This window comes from Anopheles maculipalpis, chromosome 3RL, assembly GCF_943734695.1.
Source record: "Anopheles maculipalpis chromosome 3RL, idAnoMacuDA_375_x, whole genome shotgun sequence".
NCBI classification, from domain to species: domain Eukaryota; kingdom Metazoa; phylum Arthropoda; class Insecta; order Diptera; family Culicidae; genus Anopheles; species Anopheles maculipalpis.
In genome coordinates, this window is record NC_064872.1 from 3,712,934 (window position 1) to 3,740,425 (window position 27,492).

Sequence of the window (27,492 nt, forward strand, 5' to 3'; positions counted from 1 at the left end):
GTACGCAACAAAACCAAGACACAACCCGACACACAGTCCAGCCAACTCCAGGTTGGGCTGTAATTGAATGTGACAGCTATTCATTTTAATTTACGATCTGGCGTTCTGCGATCCTGGCTTCCAGTGTGCTGCTACTTCGTACCACTGCAACATTGTACCACTTTCTCCGTTGCAGTTTTTGCACGTCAAAAGTTTTTCCCCCCGTAGGTCAATTACCGGGACTACGTTATCAATTAGTGGCACGATTTGCATTGCACCAACTGACTTTCTATCGGAAGGATGAAGACAAACAGTTGGACCAGGATTAGTCAGCCGAAGGTCACAGGAAATATCTGCAATCTGCGCCCTTCGGATATCGTTATCCCATCGGGATTGTTTGAGCGTGTACCAGCGCTCGCTCGATCAGGGCCCTCTCCGTACGGCTTAAGCCTGTAATCAGTGGTAATTAAGGTTTTGCCTTTGTACGCAACATCGGTACGTGAGGGGAAATGCAAACGGAATCGCATTGTAACACATCGATGATATTTGTTACCATTCTTCCCCGGGTGTGTGTGTGTGTGTTTTCCCTCTTCATACACATGCACACGCAGGGAATATTGAAAACTAATTAAATTAACATTCAACATTAACCGGCACCGGGCCAGGATGGTTTGGTTCACGTTCGCTGCATCGCCCATCGATCCATCCATCAGCGTGTGCGTGTTTGGGGCTGTGCCGGGAGCTGTTAGGCCGCGAAATCCACATACAAACACACAGTAAGAGACGGGGGGTAGGAAACCCGGTAAACCAGGCCGGGTGTTATTATCGGTTGCCTTTTGCACCGCACGGATCAGAAGAACGTGCACGATAATAATGTTTTAAGCTTCTTTGGTGCTTTCCGGTGAAACACTGTGTTGCTGTCATGTTGCACTGGGCATGATATCCATCTTGTGCACATTGTGTAGCGCAAGACACGTTGTAGCGCCCGAATGGATCTATCAAGTGACGAATCTACCGTGCAGTGACGATCCGTAAGCATGGGTTAAAGTATTTGTTTCCGATACGATCACCGTTTGCAAAGACATACAGTCTCGGGGGACCATTTTACATTCACAAAACACTCTATTTGTAGCACAAGCAGAATGATTACGCATTCTTATCTGCTGGTCCGTAGAGAAAGTCATTACGCACGAACGTAGGGGAATTGTTTTTGTTTTTCTCGCATCTTATGCCGAACAGCTACTGCGCTGATGCTCGTTTTGCGATGCCGGCGACTGACTTAAACGCTATAATTAGGAATCGTAAAAAACGACCCCGAGAGAGCGCAAACTATTCGGTCTGTGTTTGCGAAAACCGTTGCAATACGTGGTGGAACTACGTAACTAATGTTTGCTACCGCTGCAACTACTACTAGGTGGAGGTCCTTTTATTTTATCTGTTCAGCTGTACCAGGAATGCCCATATGTGGATTGTTGTTTTTGTGTGCTGCGTTGTTGCTTAATAGTTTTTTCACGTGTTAAAAACTGATATAAAATTACACAAAATTAGCACCTTAAAAAATTATATCTTGCGTTATTGTAAAATACAAAAACACACACTTTTCTGTGCGATGGTTAAGAAGACGTTGCAAGGTTCAGTTTCGCCGCTCGCAACGGACATCTTAACGAGCAGATAAGCTGCCTTCTCGGGCTCTTCAAAGCGGGTTCAATTAAAAATAGAACTACGAACTCCACCAAATTAACCTAACGGCTTATTTATGCCGATCGATGTATTCGATCGAATCCATCCATCAATCTGGTTCTCCCACGCTCTTCTGAGTGATAGAGAGGCAGCGAGATAGTGAGGGACAAATTCAATTTTCATCAGCATAAATCAAGCCACTTTACGAGCTACACACACACACTCGGTCTCGGTCTGAGAGGAGAACGTTAAAGGTGCGGGCGCAATCAAGAACTTCCATTATCGACGAGCACCATGTGTTGGACGGGCCATGTTGATAACCACCTTAACAAAACGCTAAACAAACTCATAAAAAAGCACAGGCTTGATTAGCAATCATAAATTTCTTCCCATCAAGATTAGCTGCTAGCTGATTACTAAATAGTGTTTCCCTCCTTGGAGAGTTGACATCTCCGCTCGCGCGCACGCGTGTGTGATGGCGATGATGCAAATCGTATGATTTACGACGAACGATGGATCGGTTGGCTGCAAAATTGAATTATTCACCAGGCCGCCACCTCTGCTCGAGCGAGCCCTCCACGTTCGATCTTGGGGTGAACGGATACAATGTTTGCCGATGCCTAGCAGCTAATTACTGATTGACTTACAAGGCGGTCGAAGCGATCGAATCGGAAGGTCAGAGCATCCGGACCCTTTACCATGGTGAACTAATCTAATCAGGTCCTTTTGGCCGATGCATCAGAGATTAATCTGACCGCTACGGAATGATCGGTAAAGGAACGTACAAGCTAGTGATTAAATTAATTAATTTGTGCTCAACCTCATCCACTGCAGTGTACTCGCAAGCAAGTCGGAAATCAGTGGAAAGCTACAATGATGATGATGATGACGTTCTTTTCCGTTTTTGGCGTGGCGTGTGTCTAGCGCTCGATCAGACGTATCAGAAATGGAAAAATTCAATCAACTTTTACAGCCCGCGAGGTACCCGCGATCATTAGCGTCGGTTCGTCGCGGGGATTGTCGTACGCGATGACGCGTCGCACCTTTTTTTTTTAATGCTCGTTGATTGTAGCACACGAAGTGGTACAGAAGTGTCAGTAGATGATGCTGCGATGGGTTCCAGAGTGCAACCGATGTCATTGAGGCAGTGAAGTGTTTCTTCCGCTTTCGCACAACATACCTGCAGACAAGATGCGTGTAAATGGTGCACGCTAGTGACAGTTTGACAGGCTAAACTACATCGCAGAATGTCCCATCTATAGGTTTGGTTTAACAATTGCTTCCAGAGCTTCCATACACACACTGAGCTGAGTGAGTGACAAGAGAGTTTATTTCAATTCGAATTTACATTAGAACTCTCTATCGCTTCCTTGTTTATCCTTCTCATTTATGGGTGTTAATTATAGCACTTGTAAAGCGAGTAAGAAAAGCTATTTTATTAGATTAAAACACGATTTTGGTTCATTTGCTTCAGAGCAAAAAAGCAAACTGCAACGAAGTGTAATTCTTTAATTCAAATCATACACACATGTGCATTGTACGGCTTAATGCAATCACGTTGCAAACATCAGTGAATCAGAACACTCCCAACGTTTGCCAACCTCATACGTTGGAATTCCAATTTCACGTTATGAGTGGAATTTATGACATTCGTCGAGCAGCCGTCGTCCACGGCTAGCAAGTACATTTTTCCGTTGTCTCCGGACCGGACCGGATGACCATTGCATTGTGCAGTATTGCATTGGTTGCATTGGTGGGTTCGACTGTGTGGTTCCGCTCGTCATCGCATCTCGATTAATCCCACCTCGCTCAGGGATGATTCAACGGCACACAACACAATCGGCGCGCAAAGAGGAGGAAAATTAAATCACAATTAATTAAATTACATGACGCAAGGTTTTTTTTTATTATTTTGCTTCTCTCCTCCACTTACGCTCACACACGACACGGCACTCGAGTCCAAGGTGAGGCTAATGGGGAAGCAGTGCGAAAAACTGCAACCTCATTGATGCTGCCCGTCGTACGGTTTGTTGCACCTGCAACGACCCGACCAGCGATGGTTGCAAATAATTGTTAATTTGAATTTAGAGCTAGATTGAGATGGAAATTCCGGTGCAGTTTTCGGGCGTAAAAGGTAGCCCGCTTTTTTGTCATGCAGGATACGCCGATCGAGAGTCTCGGTAGCTCCTGCAGTGGAGCACACGTTGGAAAAAAAGAGAAGCGGAAGACGATAATGAATGGGCCAGTGAGCGTGACTCGTCCGATCGCCGGCGGTGCACAATGGGAAGTGCATTGTCACCACCGTGGACCTCATTTGCGATGGTTCATTCACACTTTGAACTGGCTTTTACTCTGCGGAAGCTATTTAATGATTTAACACGACACCTCGTGGAAGCTTTTTTTCCCTTTTCCGAATGCACCAATGACCTCGGAATGAAGTTATACGAGCGTGAATGAGAGGTTTCAAGATAAAAAAAATTTGCTTTTTTATTAGGTGAAACTATTCAGCACGTAAACAACTCTTTACAAATCAAATCGCATCGAACGATCGTATGGGTTGGTTCGTGCACTCCAGACCCACAATCCGGTTTTCGTACGCTCTCGGTGGAGTATGTGTACAGATTTGGGGTGCAACTATTTCGCAAACTGACAAGATTGGCCCCAAGGGATCCTGCTGCCGGGACCGAAATGGAGCACTGGTACGCATCGGAATCTTGCTCGGAAGGCAGCACGCCTCACAACGATCGATCGATGTATATAAGCTTGAACTTAAAATGCGCATACCATGTGTGCGCAACCAACAAAAGCACAACGAGGAAGCTTCTTTTTATTGAGCAAAAACACTCTTAAAATAGCAATGCAGTGTATCGTAGGTTTGGTTTTGGATTGTGATGGGATGCTGCTTTCTGCTCCGTCGATTTGGCATTCCACAAGCCACGTACCGCACGTCGGTAGATTTAGCGAGCAAATAATGCCACTAAGTGGTGGTAAAATGGGTTGAACGATACTGTGACAGCCACATACCAGCACCAGCCACATCCTTGCAGGCTGTTTTACTTGACTTAGGCATTGGAACGTTCAGTTATGCTGGCAATGAAGTAATGATCACGAACCAAGCATGTAAGTGTGCTAGCTGGGCTTTCCTTTACTTTATTAGCTTTGTTGAGTTGACGTGCAAGTATCAGGTGGAATGTCGAGCAAATGTTACACGAAGGAAATTTTTTAATTCTTTTAGAAAAGGTTCGTCGCTTGATGTCTAATTGAGCACTTTGGTTCAATATTGATTCTCTTAGCGCTGTGAAGCATTCAAACTCAACTCTTTTTGTGCTCTTTTTATTGCTCGAACTCATCGTTAACACTCATCGTAGCACTCAGTAGTGATACATTTAGTAAATGCTTCTCTTACGGAACCAGTACACGCATTCAACGCAAGTGCTTTTGAAGGGTTTATTTTGCTTTATCGTACCATACCGATCTTAACAAGAAAATCGAGAAAAGTGGGTAAAATAATTACATTAGCCATTATTTCATTTAACGTAGCAGGCGTGAGCTCTGAATGAGTTATTCGGTCGGTCGTTTTTTCTTTTTAAAGAACAATTCGCTCCACGTCTGATAAATGTATAATCTGACAAGGTTCTATTAAATGCTTCATGGCTTGAATTGGACTCCCCATCCTTGGGGATGAATGCTCAGATTATCAGTAAATAATATGAAATGTCCAGTATTACTAATTTCATTACCTCCTACCGTGTACCATGCAGCTTAAAGGTAGCACCAAGAAGAGGAGTTGGAATGTGCCAATAAAAGCACAAGTTGCTACCGATGCAGCAGGAATTTGCACCGAAGTTCGGTTGCACGAAAGACGCTTACTTATCGCCACTGAATCAAACATAACAATCCATGCACCAACGACAGCAAAAAAAGCGTTCTGCGATGCATTTCGTTCGTACTGTGCGATGCGTTCCGCACAGAAGTGCGCACACCAATAATGATACTTCAATTTTTAATTATCGATAACAACCGAACGGTCTGCTGCTGCTTGAGAACGGCAACGAAATCACTTGAGTGGAAGGAAACTAACAATAACATGAAAACAAGGGAATCGAGTCGCGTTAGCGTTGGAAATCAGCGCCGTGTCTTGCTGTTGCCTTATTCCCGTGATCGAAAACAAAAAAAAAAAAAAAGAACGAACAACAGAAAGCTGATCTTATCGGTTCTAGTTAAATGTTATTAAACTTTTTCCACACCCCTTTAAATGTCTTTTTTTTCTTCTCGTTGTTGCTGTTGCTGCTGTGCCTTCTGTGCTCATCGTAGCGTCATCCGATTGCGTACGCAGATCCTGTGAAAATGAATGAAAAACGATCGTACGGGTGCAACCGATTGGTAGTCGTGGTAAAGAGCATCCTCAACCGAACCGTGGTGCCAGGACACACGGTGATCTTGTTAATTTATTTTAATTAAAAATTCATAAACAAGATGTAGTTCTGCGCGCCGGCTCCCTTCGTTTTCTCTCCGCTCTTATGGGGTCGCACGCGCTCACATCTTTGCCGACGCAAGAATGCACCAAATGGACGCGAAGGTGCAACCAGGCGATCGACTGATCGATTTCTTCGATAACTTAACTTTAATTTCGCTAGCAACAGAGCTGTTTTCATTGATGAGCTGGTTGCTTTGGGGCGATGTTAATGGAAAAGGTGCGTCTGCCAAAATTATCACTCGGCTGCTTGCATGAAAACCTGGAAGATTTCTCGTCAAAATGATATTAAATTCGTTACATAAATTCTCAATTTATATTAAAAAACAGTTTCTATAGCCGAAAAGCTATACTTTTACCATCAATTGATTCGAATTTCTTGGGCAAAGGGTCATTTTATGTGACCTTTCGCTGACCAAACATGCTCCTCGGACATGGTTTTATCTTATCCAATCGTATCGGCTGACTGGCGCAATCCGAACCCAGTTGTAAGCTGGTGGCAAGACGAATTGCTTGCATGTCTTGCCTGATGTTCAATAGCTCGATCGATAAAGCAAAAATCTGGTCAAGGTTCCACGGGCCCGATGAAGCTGTACCGCGATGCGATTTGCGCGGTTCGATTTTATGTGTATGTGTGTAGCAGCTAATGAACGCAACACTTGGACTTGGCGATCACCGACATGTCTTGTCCGAGGGGCATTGATTTAATTAAGAAATAAAACTCGTACTCGATATGAACAGCTGCTCGGGTGCTAGGGTATTGACATTGTTGTACGATCAGAGTGATCGCTTTATCAGGAAATTCTTTCCCGTAGCTGTTGCGAATAATTTGATTTTATTGTTCCATCTACAAAGCAAAGCAAAGGACTTTAAATAGTTGACTTAAAAGTGCACACAAACATAATTTAATTTACGCATCAAGCGAGCGATCCGAATTGGCTGCAATTTGCTTTGAATAGAGAGAAAAACATGCTCAGAAGTGATTGCAACTTTGAACGTTAAAGCGATTTTCTTCGGCCACCGAAGGTCCGGTACGAAAATTCAATATCCATTTTAATGACGTTCGTTACAGAAAATTACAATTATTAGTATTTAATTTTCATTATTAAATAAAATCGATTCCGAAAAACGGGCCCTAGCTTCCTGTCCAGATACCGACCCTTTGTCTTATCTTGTTCTCTCCACCGGTGAATGCGCGCGATGATACAGCAGATGATAAGATTTCGCAGACTCGAGAGGAAGCAAAAATAATCACAATATTAATAAATGTAATCATTATTATCAACGCAATTATGATAATCATTTCGGTTCACACTTGTATTCGCAAATTCGAGAGGAAAAGAAAAATAAAACGTAACATGAGTTTTGGCGCTTGAATGAAGTATTTCGTTTGGTTGGGAAAAACTTGCCTCGAAAGAACATTTTTGTGAGCTTGCGAAAGAATTGATCCTTCCTTTTCGATCACTTGGCAGCAATTAATGGGCATTTTCCAAGCTCCTTTCGATCAAGACAGTCTTCGACGGGAGGTTTGACGTCCATATATAGAAAATCTCTTCCTTCACGACCATCGGCCAATCCCCCAAGGGGAGAAGAACACCAAAGATAGTGTTTCCACAAAGAAACAGTATTCTGCAGTAGCAAAAACTAGACCTTCTCCACTTGGCGTAGCATCAATTACTGCTACACTCCATAAATAATTAAGTCTGTAAATGAACTCGCAGCAAGGAGCGATCCTCGCTGGCACGGCGAGGCACGGACGTAAGAACGGATCTTCACGGTAATTTCAGTTGCCTTTCTTGCCGTTCTTGCTCGTCTCGAAGTGGCTGACAAGTTCAGGGCGCGCTTCTAAAGGGAACTGCATCAACTAGACCTAGACCAACCCCCAGTGCAGCAGAAGAGCTTCTGTGGTTACGGTTAAGTTGCGTTGAGGGGTTTTTTTTCCTTCTGTTTACTTGACGTCGAGTAGTCGTTTTTCTCATTTAACACAAACCGATCATCACATCATCGTTTGCTTGGGAGCATGTTTTGTGTTTTTTTTCGACCTTCTTTCGCTCCCTTTTCGCTAACGACACAACACATTTCCTTCCTGCGACCGTGCGTGTGTGTAGGAGAGGTTTTTTGTACTATTTCGCGCATCGATCGATCAGTCCGCACTGTTCGATTGTGACTATCCAATAAAGGATGATTGGTAAATAGAGTTGTAACCGGAGCAAAAAAAAAAACGCTTCTCTTCACTCTGCTTCTCGCATCCCGCACACAGGGTTCCCGTGCTCTGCTGGCATTGCTGTCTCTTGTTTTCTCGCTTAGAAGATCGGCTTCCAACGCTCTGGTGCGAGGTGACTTGTGACTGTTTAAAGATTCATCTCGTGTTGCATGCCAATTGTAATGCGCTCTCGGCATTCCTGCTGCCGCATGTCGCTCGCTTCCACCGTCAGCCTCCGACGCAGATCGATTGGGTTTGAGAGTGATGGAATGTCTAGGGCGAAGCAAGGGTGACGTCGGCCGGGCACGTAGCGCAAAAAAACCGCAGTCAACCAAGCGCTCACCGCAATGGGCAAACAGCAACTTATGGTCACGGGAAGGAGAGAAAATTAACTTGTTTGCTTCACAAAACAGTATCACCTTCGATTGGAGTACGTTTGCTGGCTAAATATGTATATTTATACATACAGACTACTTTATCTTTATTTTGCTTCCTTTTTTTTGGGAGGGATTTTTCATATTAAAAATTAAAATGGAAAACTTGTTGTATTACATCGATTTTTAGCAATTATTATTCCAATTATTTTATCGGCAGAGAAAAAAGAGTTAAAACAATTTTTAAAAAAAACTACAGCCATTCAATTACTCCTGCTGCTCTGCACAGAGGTGTGATAAATGATCTTGCTTCCGATCGAGGTTGAAATGAGTGGATTGTATGGTAGCTTGCAAAACGGGCTCACGATACATCAGCACGAAACTACTTCAATCAGCGGGAGGATGACCCGTTTCCGGGTACAAGCAGCAATTTTATCCATTTATTACACGTAAGCACCAGTGGCTGAAGGAAAGCCGAACCTCGGTGTTATCGTTTAAGCGAATGAATGAATTGATGAAAGAGAGAAGACTCCCATATCGTTTATCTTGTAAATGAAGTTTTGTGATCATTTGATTAAATTTACTAAAATTAATGCTCATTATCCTTAGCTTCCCTTTTTACCGCCGCTTGTGTTTGTGTGTTGGAAGGATGTTCATTTATCTCATGTTTTTGTGTACTGCTTTTTATTCACAGAAAACCCGTTCGAACTATCCTTACAAAAAGGAAAGCCCCACCGAACACATACACACACTCACACACCACCACTCGGGGGAAGACGCTCGCGCACAAGTGCGAGCGCGTAATACCGGTTCAAAATTTACAACATCGCACGGCTTGCGAACCTAGATCAGCCCAGTCGACCAATGGGCATATCGGACGAGGGTAACCGGCTGGAGGATATCGGACCCCATGAGGCACGGCCACCGCAGGGCAGTCCACTGGAGCGTAGCGCGAGCACCGGACAACTGATGGGAAGCAGTGGCGGTGATCCGAATAGTCCCCTGTCGGATCCGCACAGTGACGATGGTGGGGATGACTTTGCGCCAAAGAGGAAACAGCGACGGTACAGGACGACGTTTACGAGCTTCCAGCTGGAGGAGTTGGAGAAAGCGTTTTCGCGGACGCACTATCCGGATGTATTTACGAGGTAAGTTGAGGTATTTTGAGGTTTCTGGAGGATTTCCTATTCTTTTGGGTATGCCCTGTTCCGCTAGAATTTAAAATCTGTACTTGAGACTGTCTCCAATCAATTCGGAATGTTTATGAAGTACTTGTGAGCAATGAGACTGCAAGTATCCTGACAGGAAAACAAAAGATTCTTATAAGTCTAACCCAATATAAAAGACGTTTTGGACGATTGCAAGGTTTCTTTTCTATATCTGTATTTTGATCTGCACAAGGAAAGAAAGCCTCAAACTCAATGGACTATTACGTGAAGATATTTGAGGTCTTAAACTTAGAATAAAAGTTGATCTTTTCTTGCGTTTTCTTGGTCAAAGAGAAAGCAATCGAGCTCATCTCTCAGTAAGAAAGCACCAAACGGTTGATTTCAAGATAATCAATGTTTGAAAAGACCTCCTGGGACAATTAATAAGAAGGTTTTAACAGTTTAAAACTCAAAGCGATTAAGCTCTAGAGTAGTCTCTAAGGATCTAGAGAGTTCTTTTCCAGTTTTATGCTTTGTTGGTATACGGCTTTGGCATTGTCTACAAGAATTCTCATGTGGTTATTATCTGATCGTAGCTTTATTTTGTATTTCTGAAGTCTCTTAAATATTTTCCTATTGCATTATCTTAAACGATACTGCTTTCTTAGCTTCTTCGTTATCAGCTTACAATTGTAATCTCGTTATCTCATTCCCCAGTACTGGATTGATTATTTACAGTTGAATTTTGTAAGGAGTTTGGCTATTATACCGACGGTGTCCAGTGTCTTGTAGTTTTGTACAATTAATATAACTTTTTTTATAGGTTTTGGTGAGAATAAGAAAGAACTCCTGATCCTCCTGAGCTCCTGAAATCTATTCGAAATAATAAAATATCGACACAATGCATCACGATTCCCTCCAGCATTGACAGTAAATAAGTTACTGGCACATATCTCCACATCATTATTTCCTTCCCTCCACTTGTCAATCACTACAACCAGCAATCCGTTTCGGCATTGCAGTGACATTGTAATGAATCCCAATTATTGTCGTTGTACAAAACAAATAGCAAGTCACCGCTGCGTTGACCACGACAATTATTTAATCAACATTTCATTACCCTTCGGTGGGCGCAACCACCAACACTTCTCGCACTCTGCGGATAGACTGTGTGTCTCTTTGTCGGACCCTTGCCTTACTGTCGTGGTTGTGTCGGTGACTGTTGAAGCTATTCGTGCCCGGACGGCATTGCCATAGTAGTAATTCACTAACAATAATAACAGTGCCCACACGCTGTACTGCTGTTCGCCTGTGTGCTTTTTAAAAGTTTTGCGTGGCATTATAATTTCATGCTCGGGTGCGAAATGCACCAAATTATGCACCACCACCTCTTAGGGGACTCCCCCTTGGTGCTGCTCGTCTCCAGGTGTGCGTGTGTGCGCAAAAGTGCAAACACGCTGTTCCGGTCCCCAATGTTGTCAACCGAGCCGACGGGGGAATCGAGTCGATTGTGTTGTGTGCATCTGCTAAGCCGATCAAAACTATATCATTTCAACATCGTTGGCGTGTGATCGTCTCTGTTATGAAGATGCACACATATACATACACATACACATGAGATTAAAATGTACATACATTTAATTAATATGAATTATAAAATCATATCCCTTCCACTCGCTGAACGTTACAATTATTTGTGCGTGTAGTTCGCGTTTAAAATATTCACTGATAACATGTTGTTGTTCGAGGCAACAACAACAAAAAAAGTCGGCAAATGCACTGATGGTGCACGCAAAAACAAAAGGGAAACGTCAGCTAATTGAGAACTATCATAAGCGCGGTTGACATTTTGACATCACTTATCGTTGTTGCCATAATGACGATGATCTGTGCTGTCAAGTGAAAATATCAATCCGGTTCTATTGACCTCTGTCGGAATGTTGTGGAATAATTTATCTCTTATGGTGTTTGCAAAAAGGAAATAAAAATTGCATCCCATTAATGCTGCTCAAACTTAATTTAAACCTAACCACACTAGAGCTTATTCGTCATTTGTTTGTGTGCTCTGTATGCTCCTATACGTTTGTTTGTTTGCAAGCGCACCATCTCATTAGCAAACCTCGTGGCAGTTGTATTCATAATTAATCATAACGCTTGACGGAGAGACTGACTGACGGGCGAATAGAGGCTTGCCTGCCTGCATGGAAAAGGTCGCTAACACAATAAATAAACATCGGGCTTATCGATATAATCAGCAGCGCTCGCCAGAACCAACCAGCATCGCGCACCAATGTCACCAGGAAACGCCCAGCGCGAATCCTGTGGCTGCGTACAGCCGGTAAACGTTATTTGTCGCTCTATTTAGTACGTGTGAGCGCGCGCGCGTGTGTGTGTGTCTTTCGTGCTCAGCAGCAGTATCAAACTGCAACAACAGTTACAATGAGCTGCTATAACAAAAAAATGTACGCCACAGGATGCATTTGCATAAAACATAATACAATTTGCATATTGATTAAAATTTAATTACTCACATCGCTTATCGATCATCACGGCTGTTTTTCGTTGGAACCCCCTCGCGTGCGAACCCCACTGGGGACTCTGTGTTGTGCCCTTTCGTGGGTTTGACCCTTTGAAGATGCAGTATTTACCTGTTTAGTGTTTGTTACTGAGTTTGTACATTTGCTTGAAAAAGAGTTGTTGGAATCAGAATGCTTGGAAGGAAATTATTTTATAGTATAAATTAAGAGGATCAATTCGTATTTGAGCAAATTTTCAAAAACATAGGAACTACCCACATAGACTGTTTTGCTCGCTGCAATTCGTATTTATTTATTTTCGTGTTTTTCTTACTTCTTCCAGGGAAGAGCTAGCGATGAAAATAGGACTGACCGAGGCCCGAATACAGGTGAGTCATATAATGATGTCTACCATTGCGTCTGACTGCGCACGTTCTAGGAAAGTCTGTGTTACAGTCGCTGCTTTTCGGGTTGCAAAAGCCTCTAGCACGTCCAGCCAGCTTCGGGCCGACCCTTTCGTGACTTTTTTGTATGTGTTGAGGTGTTGTTTTTTTTATTATTATTATTTGCTGTTTGTTGTGATACAAAACAAATTAAGGCAACAAAATCGAAGGAAGTGGGTGATATAGCTTTTTTCTTCACATTCGCCAATGGGCAGCGCCATTCGCAAAGACATTCGGCCAGGCTGCTGCTGGAGCTGGTTGATACGAACACGGAAGCATCAGCACGCAACGTCATTAGTATAACTTTTCCTACCAATTGGTTTGTTAAAAGGGAAGCAAATTAAATTAGCTCATGTTTCCACTCGCTCTCTCTGGCTCGTTTGTTGAGGGGAATTTTGTGCAGGCGTTGCAGGCTGGGTGTGCGAATGTAACATTTTTTAGCTTGATGCGTTTTTTTATGGTTCACTTTTAACACTTCATCTATTTATGAGTCTAATAAGTCGATCTGCAAAATTCCTTTGAAATTTTCCACTTTAAGTCAGCTGCCAGGAGCAACAGAATCTCGATTATGTACAAACTTTTAGGTCTGTGTCAAGGTCTTCACAGTATTCCTTATTCTAAGCTTCTTTCAGCCTTAAATTACACTTTATAGCAATCCTTTAGTAATATCTCAGCATGGCTATAATGCTCGATACCGATGAGTAATCACCACCTTATTTTTTATAGCAAATACTAAGTGATACACATAACACTTTTTTATGGCAAAAATCTTTATTTCTTCCTTAAGAATTTTTTTTATATATATAAAAGAGGTCACACGAACGTATACGACAAGGATGCGCGTACTCACGTTCCTTTTGGTCCCATGAGCAAATGCTATTGATTTCCATTTCCTCTTTTGGTTTCTCTCGTTCGCTTCGGCTCGGTACGACACGATGGAAAAATCCAATGGCTGGTTAGTTAAACAAACAGATTATCGTCGATCACGTATTCACATCCCCGCTCTTCATTCCATCGCCAGGCCTCGCTCACCCTGCGGAGACCACATAAACACGTTCATTAGCATATTTATTATGCTGCCGGTGGTTGGCTGTGCCGGGCATGCACGTACGTACATACACGTACGTGTATGCATGTTTGCGTTCGATCTACGTTTTATGTATGTTCCTCCCACCGTCGTTCCATGTCGGTGGCATGAATTTTCCCCTCCAACGGCGATGGGCGATGGGTGGAGTTGGGTACCTGGGAACCTGGGCAGTACATAACGGCCTGAAACCCCCAAAGACAACATCGAACGTAATTTCATACGGCACAGCACAGGGCCGAGTCGAGCTATCGGATTGGAGACTGAAGAAACGTTTATCTTTTATGCATACCCTAGTGCCATTTTCGTGGGGTGAGACCTGAAACCTGGAAGGTTCCCAAAAAAGGGCACGATGTTGAATCACGCATAAAAATGGATACTCGGCATCTGTAGTGTCGGGCGTCGGTGTTCGTGAGCGAGCTAATTTGTCGATGTTGGCAAACTGTTGGCCGTGTTGTTTAGAGAGCGAGAGAGCCTCGCCCTGCTCGAAGGAATCGACGCTTTGTCGCAGGGGGCGCCTGAGCGAAGGGTAGCAACACGAACGCCATAATTGTTGGACAAAACCGGACCTGGATCGGGGCCCCGAGCCCAAGGGTGGTAGGCGATAAATTTAGATTGATTTAATTACGAACTAAATTGAAGCAATGTCACCTACGATTACCAACCAAGCCTGCCTACCGTTACGTTACGAGCTGTTGCTAGTGTGAGTGAGTTGCACCGACACTCTAGGCGCGGGCAACCATTTTCCAATGCAATGGGCATGAGAATATTTAATGGGCATAATGTCGTCTAATGGCAAATACGGTCGGTCAACCGTCGGGACGTTGGTGTTGGTGGTGAGTGATATGTTGCTGTGTTGAGTCAATTCCAGCCACCAGCCGGCACAGGTGAGCCGGCACAGCGCAACCTAGCGGCCCCGGAAATTTATTGCTTTAATTAGTTGTTTTTTATGACGATGATTTTACACCTTACCCATGGGTGGTGATGATGGTTGTACATACGTTTTTCCTATCAACGAGAGAGAGAGAGAGAGAGAGAGAGAGAGAGAGAGAGAGAGAGCATATGCCTGATATTCTAGTGCCGGTAAATGGCATAATTGAATTTTAGTTTCCTTTTTATCGCGACCGCGCTCGCGCCCTAATTTATGCAAATAGATATGAGCCTAGCGAGCGGTTGACGCACAGTGAGCCATCGAACATCGAACGTTAAGGGTGCATGGGTGGTCACTAAACGAGGCCATTCGAAATTAAAGGATAATTAGCTAATCTAGGGAAGGGTGATTGAGTGGTCATTCTTGCTAAAGAATTCAGGATGGCAGGAAAACAGAGGAAACATATAACCGTTGTGATCCTGGGCTGAAGTTCCACAGGGGAGAAAGCCAGAAATTAAGGTTCATTTAGTAAAACTAAACATAAAACTCGTTCAAGAAGCCATTCCGGAAGATAAACACGTAATAGCGCGGCTTTCCCGAACCGTTCGTTAGCGTCGACCCCAAACGGAAGGACATTAGAGGAAAGCAAACACACAAAACACAGACAAAAAGGCTACAATTTTTATAGCTCCATTTTATCTCACTTAAAACAGCACATTTTCCAAACCTATTTATCGTGCCGATTTTTTTTCCCCCGTTCTCTACAATTACATCCCAATTGCAGCCAGCAAAATGGTGCTCAACTTATTGTTATCCATTATGTACTGTGAAATTTTGTGCTCCGAAACCCACTCATCTCACCTTCGGACGCACGGGAGGAGACTACCAATTTCACGATTTATCCATTTCCCTGAGGGGGGATGTAGTCCGTCCTGGTTCGTTGCGATCCCGGCGGCAGCCATAATTTACAGCCCGTTACACGTGGATAATCACGATTTTTCTATTAGACAAATGTCTGTTATTGGGGGAAAAAACAGCCAACACTGTTATGGGCGATAGGTGTTGCCGCGATGGAGGCTTAGATTTTGAAATACTAAAGTATCAGTAGCTGCTACTTGATTTCTGTCCCCGAACCCGACGGGTGAAAACCCCAGGAAAACAGGCGATAAAAAAACAGATGCCTGAAAGAGAGAAAAGTCTGTTGCTGCTACTTCTGCTGCTGCTGCTGCTGCAGCACAGATCGTTATTATCGGGTCTCACGAATTGATCCTGCGGGCATATCATTGCAATTGGCGTCGATTTCGCAGAAACACACGAACATGCGTGGCACTGCTATAAAGCAGTGCTCTTCATGATATTTGCATAAATTTGTGCCCACTGAAGCAAAGCGCAAAGCAGTCCTGATGGGAAGTCCATGCAATTCCGCACCTTTTACTGTAGGTTTGCTAATTAATTTTATTGCATATAATCATACACAATCATTTAACTACGGTTCGAGAGTGTGTTTGTTACGAGAGGTTCGGCAATCGAACATCGGCACATCGGAACATCGGGCCCGAATTGGGGTCCAGAGTGGGCTCGCGCGAGAAAGAGAGTGTGATTGGGCGATATGTTAATGTTTATCTTTAATTTGTACAATCGGAAGATCCTGCCCGGGCTCCCATGATCTAAACGTTTCATTTATCCGGGCCTACGGGAGAACAAATAACATAGGGGCGCTAGCCAACCGAATCTGCAACCGGATGGGAATCGTTCAATTATTGAGCGAATTGGAAATGATACAGTTTGCGAGAAATCAAACAGTTTCCTGCACCGTAAATGGAGGCGATCACCAACAAATCGTACAATTCTTTGGCCGGTCTCTGTAATTCTTGGTGTTGGTCGGGTCTGTTTTTTTTTTTCGTTTTGGCCTGCTCGAAAGATCACTCCTCAGATATTGGTTTTGTGTGGAAGTCATTGAGAGATGTGCAAGAAAACAAAAATGGGCCAGACATTCACATTCACTCTTTCTTTCTGCTAATGAATTTAATTGAAGGACACGCGGAGCGAATAATGCATCAGCCGTTAAGCCAGAGTGAAGTGAGTTTAATTAAATTTTTCACATTCGAAACAACTCCAAGCATTTCGAATTGTCTTGGATTGCTTAAAAAGTGCTTCTTATTGCGAAAGTACACGCACAATCACAATGACTTACTGGTTTACTACTTCTTATAGCGCTGTGGACGACTCCTTTCGCACTGCGAACCCCACCCGAGTTCGGAGGCTTCAGAGGCGAACACGGTTGCGCTACGCATGGGCGAAGAAATAATCATATCACATTAAGCCAATAAATGATGCAGAACATTTGATTGATTCGATTCCGATGCAAATTTCACTAATAATAGTCGGACCGTTTTGTTGCCGCGTTGCGTTTCCACAACGGATGTTCGAACGGGCGGAACACACGTGACTTTCTTTCGTATGTTTATGTTTGTGTGTGTATGTATGTTTGGAAGGGCGGAAGTTGTGACCCACTCGATTGTGTCTACTGGAGCATCGCCACATGTGTGCCTTTTTTGTTTTGTAAGAAGGTTTGTCCTAGAATTTCTTGGAACATACCTCATCAGTCTTCATCTAGAATGAACTAATTCGCTACTATTTGACAATGCTCTGGCAAAGCTCTCAGTCAGATGATGTTATATGCCCTTCACAACTTCTTATCTGAGCATCTAGTCCACATTGATACCAAACTATGTCCGTAAGCACTCCACCAAATAATGCGATCATTTATAGCAAACCTTCAAATAATGATCCTCACTTCATCACCTTGTTATAAGCCACCTCTGATGATCAAACACACAAGACACACACACATAACCTTTCCTCAACATTTGACGCAGGAAACCACTCGTTAATCTCTCATTTGTCACTGTAATTCATTCGCCCATTTAGCCAGGTGAAGCCATCGGTTTTTCATAAAGCATTCTCTTATAGCATCGGTAATAGGATTTAAGGCTATTCGTTAGCTCTTCTCTTCTCGCTAACCAGCTAAATGACCAGCTTGCCTTACTCCACCGCGTGTCTGTGGCTCAATATGGGAGTATTTTTGGCCCGTTTCGATTTAAATGAAAAGCCCCAACTCACCTCATGATATTCTCCCACCGCTATACGACCGGTTAACACCCCGAAGAGGGAATATAAGTGATCGTTCCGGCGGCGGCTGCGATCCGCGGTGACCATGTTCCATTACCTTTGCCGCCTTCTTCGACGATGACCCGTTCTTAATTTTGCTCGTGAAAAATATAATTTATGTTTTTGGTTTTTTTTTCTCCATACTCTCACTTTTGAGTGTTTAAAACTAAACCACACACATACACACACAAGAAGAAAAATTCGCTCTGTCTTGGTTGTTTGTTGCTGGTTAGTGAACAACTATGGCGTGAGCAAATTATTGTGACCATTCTTTTCAATTTTTTTTTTTTGTTATGCTCCTGCGCCAGATATTTCAGATCCACATTCCCCACCAACGGGGGGTTCTCTGCGCGAGAGAGATAGAGAGAAGAAGAAGAAAAAAATCACCAACCGGTGTTGTCCAAGACCTAATTTTTCGTTTCAGTTTTTTTGATTAATTTTCTAAATTATTTTGACAGTTTAATTACCGTCGTTCATATAAATTTCGTTCCTAATCGATTGGCGGACGGTGATGATGATGATGGTGATGGTGGAGGTGGTGGCGGTGGTTACGGTGGTCTTGTCTGTGCACAATCAAATCGGCGGCCTTTTTGTGTTTTGGCGTTTCGCTTCGCTTTTCCACTGTGTTTCGGTGCCGACCAAACGACGATGCTCTTAATTTAATCTTGCGAGGGTCAAATATTTGCATATTTAATTAACGATAATCTGTTCCCTGTGCCGTTTCGTGTTTCTTCCGTGCACCCGGCCGATCCGTGCCGGTTTTGGGAGTCCTTCTATCGACGCCTTCCGACGCATATCAACTGCATATCAGCTGTCAGACCTACCAACCCTCCAACGCTTCGCGTTTCAATTGCATTCCCAGGCAGGGGAATGGACACTTTGGGGTGCTTTAAGGCTCGCAAAAAGCAAAAAGCTTCTTCCAATGCTAAACAGTGGCCGCGATCGTCGTGATCGTGCAAAACCATAAAGCAAAACACACAAATAAGTGATCCGCAAGTCGGGAAGCCGCGATTTTCTGGGGGAGAAACATTTATCAAAACTGAGAAATTTAATTATTTCTCCCGCGAAACAAATGTGGAAGCTGCTGTGCGCTGTGCGGATTTATAGCGAGAAAGATAAGGGAACTGCTTCGCGTTTTTGTCTGCAGACTTGGCCCAGACAGACGCACCGAACGGCGTCAGAGTATTTAAGATAGCTGTGGAATGTATGGCATCTTTAACGGGTTTGCGTTTTGTTACTATGTTTTCCTTTGTAGAGTGTGTATGTGTGTGATTTGGATAAAAATTGGCTTTTTAACTAGAAAGGAAGATGTTGACATGCTATTGTTTACACATTTTTAAATCTGTATTGAGATTTTACAGCATTTAAAGTGCTTTATTTTACTATGATATGCGATAGTGTGCTTAGTCGTAGTGAGTGTACATTCTTTGTCGATATTTTATTAACTATTTAAAAGATAATTAATTAATATCTCTGAAGGAAATATGCCTCAAACTTTGAAGAATTTCCTTCATCTTGAGAATGTCTCAGTCAAGTTATTCAGGATGCACCAGCTCTCCCCTAAACAGCTGAAACCTAATAATTATCCTTAGAAACGTAATCATCATCCAATTCGATCTTCAGACCTTGCGACATAAAATCCCACGGTCCGACACGGATACCCTGTCTCGCGGGAGCCACGGAGAAGGCAATCAGATCAAGCGTTACAAGTTCCGGAACATCATCGGCAGTGTCAGTAAAGAAAAGCGCCGCGCACCAAGGGACAGGTGAACCGGGGACACGAACAGTCAGACACAGACGGACAGAGCGGATAAAGATGCGGATCAAAACGGAAACCGGACAGAAACACTCTTTGGAGGGTTGCACTGTGCTTTTCGGGATTCGGGACAATTCTCTCTTCCCGGCAAGAAAAACAAAAAAAGGCAGACAGAACCGATAACCCAGGCGCCAGTCGGCCGAGATTCTACGAACCACACGACAAGATTTGGATGTTCGATAAGATGACACTAAACACGTTTATCGGTGACACGAGCCACGTTTGCCGGCTACCACAAGCCGGGTGTTTGTTGGGTTTTATGGGGTGAAACGTTTTGTTTTGATCCGGCACGACAGTATCCTGTCCGATCGCGTTGAACAGACCTTCCATCATGCTAGTAATGGGTTTGGGCATTTACGAGGATCAAGTGTCACTGATTGCTGTATTTTTTGTTTTTGTTTTTGGTTATTGGACGGAACAAATCAAAGTTTTCAAGAAGTAAAATTACCCCAAATTGGACCGAACGCACGAAATCCTCTGCGCAGTGTTCGTGCAGTCTGTGTTTTCTGTGGAGTCCAAAGCTCCAGTCCCGCAGCATCAGCTTCCTGCTAATTACTGATGAACTAACCCGTCGCCTGTGGCGTTCCAAAGTCCGCCGCGATCGCAGACGAAAAATGTTCGCCCCACGCTCGGACCGGAAATCACGTAGGTGGTAACATTATCACTCATTAATTACGGTCTAATCTAATAATACTAAATTATATGTCTGGCATGGGGTAGGCTGTCTTCTCCGTGTGGCCGTAAAGCTATATTTGTCTTCCCGATTGGGATCTCTTCACGCGGAAAATGATATGTGAGATGTCTGAACACTGGATGTGCACCGAGTGAACCGAAACCGCTTTTTTGCTGAAGTTATGACTTAAGTTAAACTCTTTTAAGAATTTGCAATATTTTTTGGAGTTACAGCGCACTGCAATGAGATGACCCACAGCCATGACGTATCGCACAAGCGTGACAGCTTCGCACTTTAGATTGCGAAAACGTTTTGACAGCACATCCAGCGTTCTCATTAGCTGGCCATCCAGTCCAGCTCTCACGACCTTAGCCTTACCATACAGATTCGCGATCGCGTTAATGGTTCCATTACAAGCGCTTAATGTTTGCTCATGATATTAATCGCCCGCTTCGGGACGGAAGGCCCGCGATCTGGCAGCGAAACCCACAAGATCACCGAGCGCAATACATGTTTCGAGGCTTTCACGCTACTTTTCGACCATGTAGAAGTGTTCCACAGCGGGAGGCCTTTTGTGGGATTTCTTCAGGCCTTCTGCTTCAACAAAACCATCTAGAGCCATCGCCAGGGTGCGATAGACAGTGACATAAACGAGTTACTGAAAACGAACCTTTCAGTCACGGTCTATCAATCCCGAAGCATAATACACTGCAAACGCCAGGGTAGAAGACAGCCCAAACAAACATCTTTTCGATGGTAATCGGGAGAGTGAACGGTCGTGAAATGCGTTACTAATCTATGGTAGAGGACTCTGTGTGGTGTTTGTTGTGTGCCAGCGAGTGCCAACTTCTTCCCACACGTACGCAGCTCACCCAGACCACCCGGATGGTAGAGGTTCTAATCAAATTTTTTATCATTATTTCTTCTCGTAAAGATTTCGGAGTTTGTTTTTTTTTTTTTTTTTTTGTTAGAAAACGACTCAATGAGTTAGCGGAGTCGTCCGAACGACTGTGAGTGGCGCTGACAGATACGTATTTGCCTAAATAAACGAAACAACTAAAATACCTGATTCGGTAACCAGATTTTGATTGGAAGTGAGATCTTATCTTTTCAAGCACTTCCCCTTCCCCGGTTACGAACGACTGATGATTGATGGATTGAGGCTGACGTTTGATGAAATGCTGATAATAGACATGGCATTCTTGAGGTTACTTTGCGATGACCTGACGCGTATAAGGGATTTTTGTTGGTGTCTAACGAGCTTCATCTTGGTGGTAGTGGCGCTGGCCTTTTTTACAGTAGGATCTAGCTCTGAAATCATATCGAAAACCATTCTCCTGCAAAAGTAGGATACAATTTTCAAGTGTCGATAAGTAATGGCCTGATTCATCTATCAAAGACCAAGACTCCTCTGAGACTAATTAGGATTTAGTGCGATAACCGAGGATCCATCCTGAATGTAGTCACCTATATGACTATATCTGTATGGTGCTCTGCCTGCTAAAGCGTCGTAAGAAGGCTCTCTTTTGTGGTGCTCAAATAAGTAAATCATCAGTGAAGTCATGGCTCCAGCCAAAAGTACCAGAGATAAAGAAATAAGAGAGGGTAGTTTATGCGGAAATAAAGTCCCACCATTTGCTATTGCAATCCGTCTTCAATGTCTATATCCTTTCTTGGGCTTCGCAATAGACCAAACATCTATATCCCTTTCGGGTTTTGCCAAGAATGATCCATAGTTGAGAACCAACGCCTCGTTCGATAGAGATCCTCCTTCCTGAGATATTAGTAAACCAAATATTTTAACCATTGGTGGTTGATAATTTAAATAAATAAATGTATAGAAAGAGGAAGAGTTTCATATGCCGATCACACGAAAAAAGAGCTATAGTTTTTATTTTATCCTTGCTCACCCTACATTTCTTCGACATGATCCTCCAGAATTAATTTCGATGACAAATTGCGTCTAAAAACCAACAGATAATGGAATTCGTATAAGCCTTTACGTTCAACAGTCGCCCAGAGAAGAACAAATAAACCGCTAATAGGGCGCTCTCCCGAAACAACTCCGATTAGTAACTGTGCACTTCTCCACTCCTCATAGCTCTTCCTAAGACGATCAATAATTTAAAATCAATCGAGAGAAGACAGAGCGAATTACTTTAAGCGTGTTGTGTGCGTAGCGAAAAATTATTAACGCAAAGCGTCTTAACATTCTACTTCGCCGCCGTCGCCGGTGTGTAATTGGTTTTTGTGCCGGGCGCGACGCACCGAAACGGCGGCCGCTTTATGTAAACCGATCTGGCCATGCCGGCGGAGCTTAGCTGTGGGGAAGTCTTGAAAAAGACAAAACACGAATGCCGAATCGGGCGGATGCGCCGCGCATCATAAACAATGGTAAAGACATATAGAATAGAGCGAGAATTAGTTTCGATTATGTATTTATGAGGAGCTTCTTCTGTTGCTTTTTATTCTGAAGTTTTCCGTTCTTCTTCGTACCAATATCGATTGATCGCACGAATCTTTCGTCACAATCGCAACAAGGAATCGACTCCATCCGTTGTGCTGTGTATGAAAAGAAAGGCACACAAGCTCAAGCACACCCATACAGGGAAATCGAAATCGAAATGATCGTAAGGGTAAGGAATAAAAATTATGTGTTTTGAGCGCAGCATGGTGCTTTTGTTAATCTAATTCACCCCGGGAGGCCTCCTGGTCCCAGGATGCTTCGTTTCCTTTTTTTTTTCACTCGCTGTATGTGCGCGCGCTCTGGCTGGTTTGGGACGTCCAATGCCGCGCTAACGATGTCCATGGCGAACCCGCTAATCACCTGTTGCACTCCACAATCGGCTTTCGGGTTCGACCTGTGTGTTTGGATGTGTCCATGTCTGAACGATGCCGCTGATGAAGGTCACGTCACGTTTGAGGGAGGGGGGGGGGGAGGAACCCCGAAAACGAGACACAAAATTATTGCTAACGAGTCCCCAGCGGTCCACAAATTCCCGGTATCACCCGCTAATCAGCCGCCGAATGGAACGTTTAGATGCTTATCTAGGGCACTTGTCGGGCTGGCCGTAGAGCGAAAGCTGTGAACTTGGCTCGCACATATGCAATATTAATTGATTTGTAAATCGCCAATGACACCCGAGGTCCGAATGCGCTGCCTCACCGAACAGCTGCCGACTGTTTCGATGTTCACACCACGAGAGTGCTGCCATCAAAGCCATCAAAGTGGAGCTCTGCAGCTAATGACACAATCGGCAGAATATGCCAATGGAACCTTACTTACCTTACGCACTTGTGTCACCTTCTAATTACGAACCCAAAACGAATGAGTCCCGAGGGTGAGTGTGCGTGTGTGTATTTTAACAGATAATTATCCAAACCACAAGTACGACAAAAAGAAGCCATAAAAGCGAATTGTGGCCGTGGCCATTCCCAACTGCCCACGCCTTACGTGTGGTGCAGTAAAAAGTGCAACTTCATCGACACCCATCCACCAGATCGCCATTGTTCTCCGTGCTCGGTTTCTGGCCTCCTTTTTGGGTGGTGAGAAAAGCAACGCGCCATCATCACCATTGCAGCCTGTTGCAGTCTGCGAACAACACGAACGCCTGCTGTGTGAGAGTGTTTACATAAAAGCTGAGCATATATTTTAAGCCAACTTCGCGAGGCTCACGATCTCACCACCACGCGGACGAAATGCGAATTCAATAATGATAATATTGGTTTTAAGTGTTTACGGACCATAAATCAGGATGTGGTAAATTGGATACACCCTCGCCTCGATGGGAATTGAAATCTGCATCGTTCTCTGAGGGGATTTTCGTTTTTGTTGGACACGCGCGGGTGATTGGTTTTTCCCAGACCCCTAGCCCTTGCGAGCGTTCTGGCATTTTTTCTGGCGAGGATTCGACGGGACGGCCGCGTGTTAATTGCACCAATCAGCTGCCAGCCCCGAAGGCACTTGGGTGTGCTAAAGGACCGTCAATTACCTCCATCGCAACCAGAACCAGTGTCCAAGATATGACCTCTTACCGAGAAAAACTGAGAGCTCAAGCCCTGGAGTCATTTGTTGGTAACGAGCTGGTCGCGCTACCCGTCCGGAGGGAGACACTCTTACGCTAAGGGTTTTATCGCTGTTTAATGAATCTTAAAGAGAGTTTCAACAAAGTAGTGGAACGTGTAAGACTGTTTGGTTTGCTGTGTCTAGATAGCTGAGTTTATGTCTTGAGGTTTGATGAACGCTCGAAAAGAACTTCGGCGTGAGTGATCGCCATCAATCTCGTCTTCTTTAAAGGACAAGAATAGCTTTAGGGAGGATTGAGAAAGAGTATTATGCAAGCCATTAAGTGGAGAGCCGAATGGAAATTTAAGGATGGGAATTGTTTCGGCGACGCCTCCGATTCAATTAACTTAATAAAGATATGAGTTTTTTCAAGTTTTTCTCTTGGTTTTAGTATTGATTTTTGCTCCCAAGGTTTCTGCAATCGTTCTGTCTCCTTAAACTAACTACAAATATGACGATGTTGTAAGATGATGCCATCCTAAATCAACTGTAAGTGGCTTCAAATAAACTGAGCTTTTTCTTTTCTCCCCACTTTAAAATGTATCAAGAGTCGGAGTGAAGCAAATTAGTTCCCTGTTTTTCATCTGGAACTTCAAGTCCAAGGGAAAACAATTCTGAAGGACACTTGTTTTGAATTTCATGATCCGCAGTGTATTTAATTTCCCAACCACTCAAACCCGGGATATTCATCATCAAATAATCATCGCGTGCAGTAAGCCAAAGCGTATGATCATTGTTATTCCGATGCATCCGTCGAGCGAATCACCGCCGAGAATGGACGCGAAATTATCAATTCCTCCAACTCGAACAGTCCAGCATATTCGAGGCCATGGGAAGAGAATGTACAGCAGAGAAGTTGCTGAATTTCGATTCCGAGAACGACATTAAAGTAATTGAAAAGTACTGGACCGGGCACGATTGTGCCGAGGACACCCTTTGGCAGAGATACGGGTTGAGGGAGAGAGAGAGAAAGGGGACCAATATTGCCGAAGTTTTATTAAATTATCATCACGCTAAATGTCGGTCTGTACGGTGTGGTTCGGTTTTTGAACCGGTACGATCGAGAATATATTCGAGGATTTGTCCGATGCGGTTGTGTCTCTGCGATTGTCGAGTGTTTGTACGATAATTCTATAATGGCGGTTCAGGTTCGGACAGAGTTCAGGGATGTTTTTTTTCTCTTCTTCTTTTTCACGGTCCCAACAACTCAGCGTTCGAAAGCATCCGTGTGTGCGATTGTTTCGCACGATTTCCTACTCAAAATTGCGTGCCCTCTCGTCGACGCCACCTTTGCTTGCGTACGTGCATGGGAGAAGAGTAGTAATTTGCCGTAATTCAATTTTGCCTCATGTTTTAACCGCTTCCGCTTTCCTTTCATCCTTCTCTTGCACGCAGGTTTGGTTCCAGAACCGAAGGGCAAAATGGCGTAAACAGGAAAAGGTTGGACCGCAGGGACATCCGTACAATCCGTACCTAGCCAGTGCGGCCCAAGTCCCGTCGGCCACCGTCGTCGCACCTTCGCTTCAACCCAACCCGTTCAGTCATCTTGGGTTTAACCTGCGGAAACCGTTTGATGCGGCTAGTTTGGCTGCGTTCCGGTACCCATCGCTCGGTGCTAGCCACGTGCTACCGTCGGCCTACTTCAACCAATTCCACCGGTAAGTAATCTTGGCCGGAGCTAGTGCCGACCGTCACCCACCGTTACCGAACCGTATGCTGATCCGATTTTTCTCTCGTCCCTAATAAGCGTCTCACCGTTCTCTTCCTTCGTTGACGAATTTTGCAGAGCGCCACCGCCACCGCTGCTGCCACCGGGCGTCGGTACGCTCTACACGCCGACCGCCTCCTTTCAGACGCTGCTGGCTAACATATCGGCGGCCCAGCGTGCACCACCCAACATGCCACCATCGAAACCACCGAGCTCGGGTGGGGTGGATTATATGCCACCCGGTCCACCGCCGAACATGCCACCCGGTGGTCCCGTACCCACCTCGCCTGCTTCACCGCCCATTTCGCCGACCGCGCTACCGCCCGTTGTGCCAGTTCCTCAGGCGGCGTTACCGCCTCCTCCACCTCAAGCTCCGGCGGGTTCCGCATCACCACCGCAGGCCGACCGGCGCAGTTCATCCATTGCCGCGTTGAGGCTGAAGGCACGGGAACATGAGCTCCGGTTGGAGATGTTACGTCAGAATGGGCATAGTGATATCTTAAGCTAGGACTCCCAACACGGAGCCGGTGGAACGCTCGGTTTGAACTTCAACAGAAACCTCCAATGAGATTGCGCTCAAAGATCCTATAGTTAGACAACCGAAGAGCAATTTAAAGCAATAGACGATTGTACTCTATAGAAGCAGCAGGAACTTTACTCCCAAAATTGCGAACCCAACTCCGCCAAACAAAACCAGTTCCGAACGGGTGGAGATTAGAGCAGCATTCAATCATTAGGACACTCAATTAATCAAATTAGACTTCCCTCGGCTATCGCAAAAGCGGAGCACGCACGCTAAATTAAGTCTTCGCCTCAATCAAGAAATCCCGGGACCCGATTTCTCGTAAGACACTCCTATAATTACTTCGGGCTCCCGCTATCGCTCTCGTAGCCTCGGGAACAGTGTGGCGTGCCATCAGCCAGCCGCTAGCGTGACAAACGTCAACACAAACGGGGGCACCGTTTTGATCCGCTCCGCAAAGCCGCAAATTGCCACAAATTACACAACACTGACCGACCGAACGGCTTCCGATTCCTTCAGCCGCCGGGAGGGGGCTTCGACTTTGAGTTCAATGAAAACGTCATCCAGACACGTCACACTTCGGGACATTGGTAGGCGAGACACTGGCCACCGCTGTCGTGGTGGCAGCCAAAAAATGTTGAATGAATGAAATTCTACCAAAACTCCAACCAACGTCAACCGTTTCCATCGTCACCTTGATCAAAACGATTTATATCTTGATGCCAAAAAACAAAAAACGCAAAGTTCATCATTAAACATTCCA

At 44.4% G+C, this 27,492-nt stretch overlaps 2 protein-coding genes across 4 annotated transcripts in view; one reads left to right on the forward strand and one right to left on the reverse strand.

The window, feature by feature from the left end:
- LOC126563828 (nuclear pore complex protein Nup154) overlaps window positions 1–27,492 on the reverse strand; it is a 505,032-nt gene that overhangs the window by 244,819 nt on the left and 232,721 nt on the right. The gene's annotated exons all lie outside the window — the stretch shown is intronic.
- On the forward strand, window positions 9,486–26,714 carry LOC126564940 (homeobox protein aristaless). 2 transcript variants are annotated; one of them, XM_050222066.1, is made up of 4 exons: window positions 9,486–9,858; window positions 12,718–12,763; window positions 25,894–26,156; window positions 26,246–26,714. In XM_050222066.1, the coding sequence occupies exons 1-4, from the start codon at window positions 9,575–9,577 to the stop codon at window positions 26,712–26,714; spliced, it is 1,062 nt and encodes a 353-aa protein (XP_050078023.1). In that variant the 5' UTR covers window positions 9,486–9,574. The 2 variants fall into 2 exon arrangements, with proteins under 2 accessions (XP_050078023.1, XP_050078024.1); XM_050222067.1 differs by having other exon boundaries at window positions 26,285–26,714.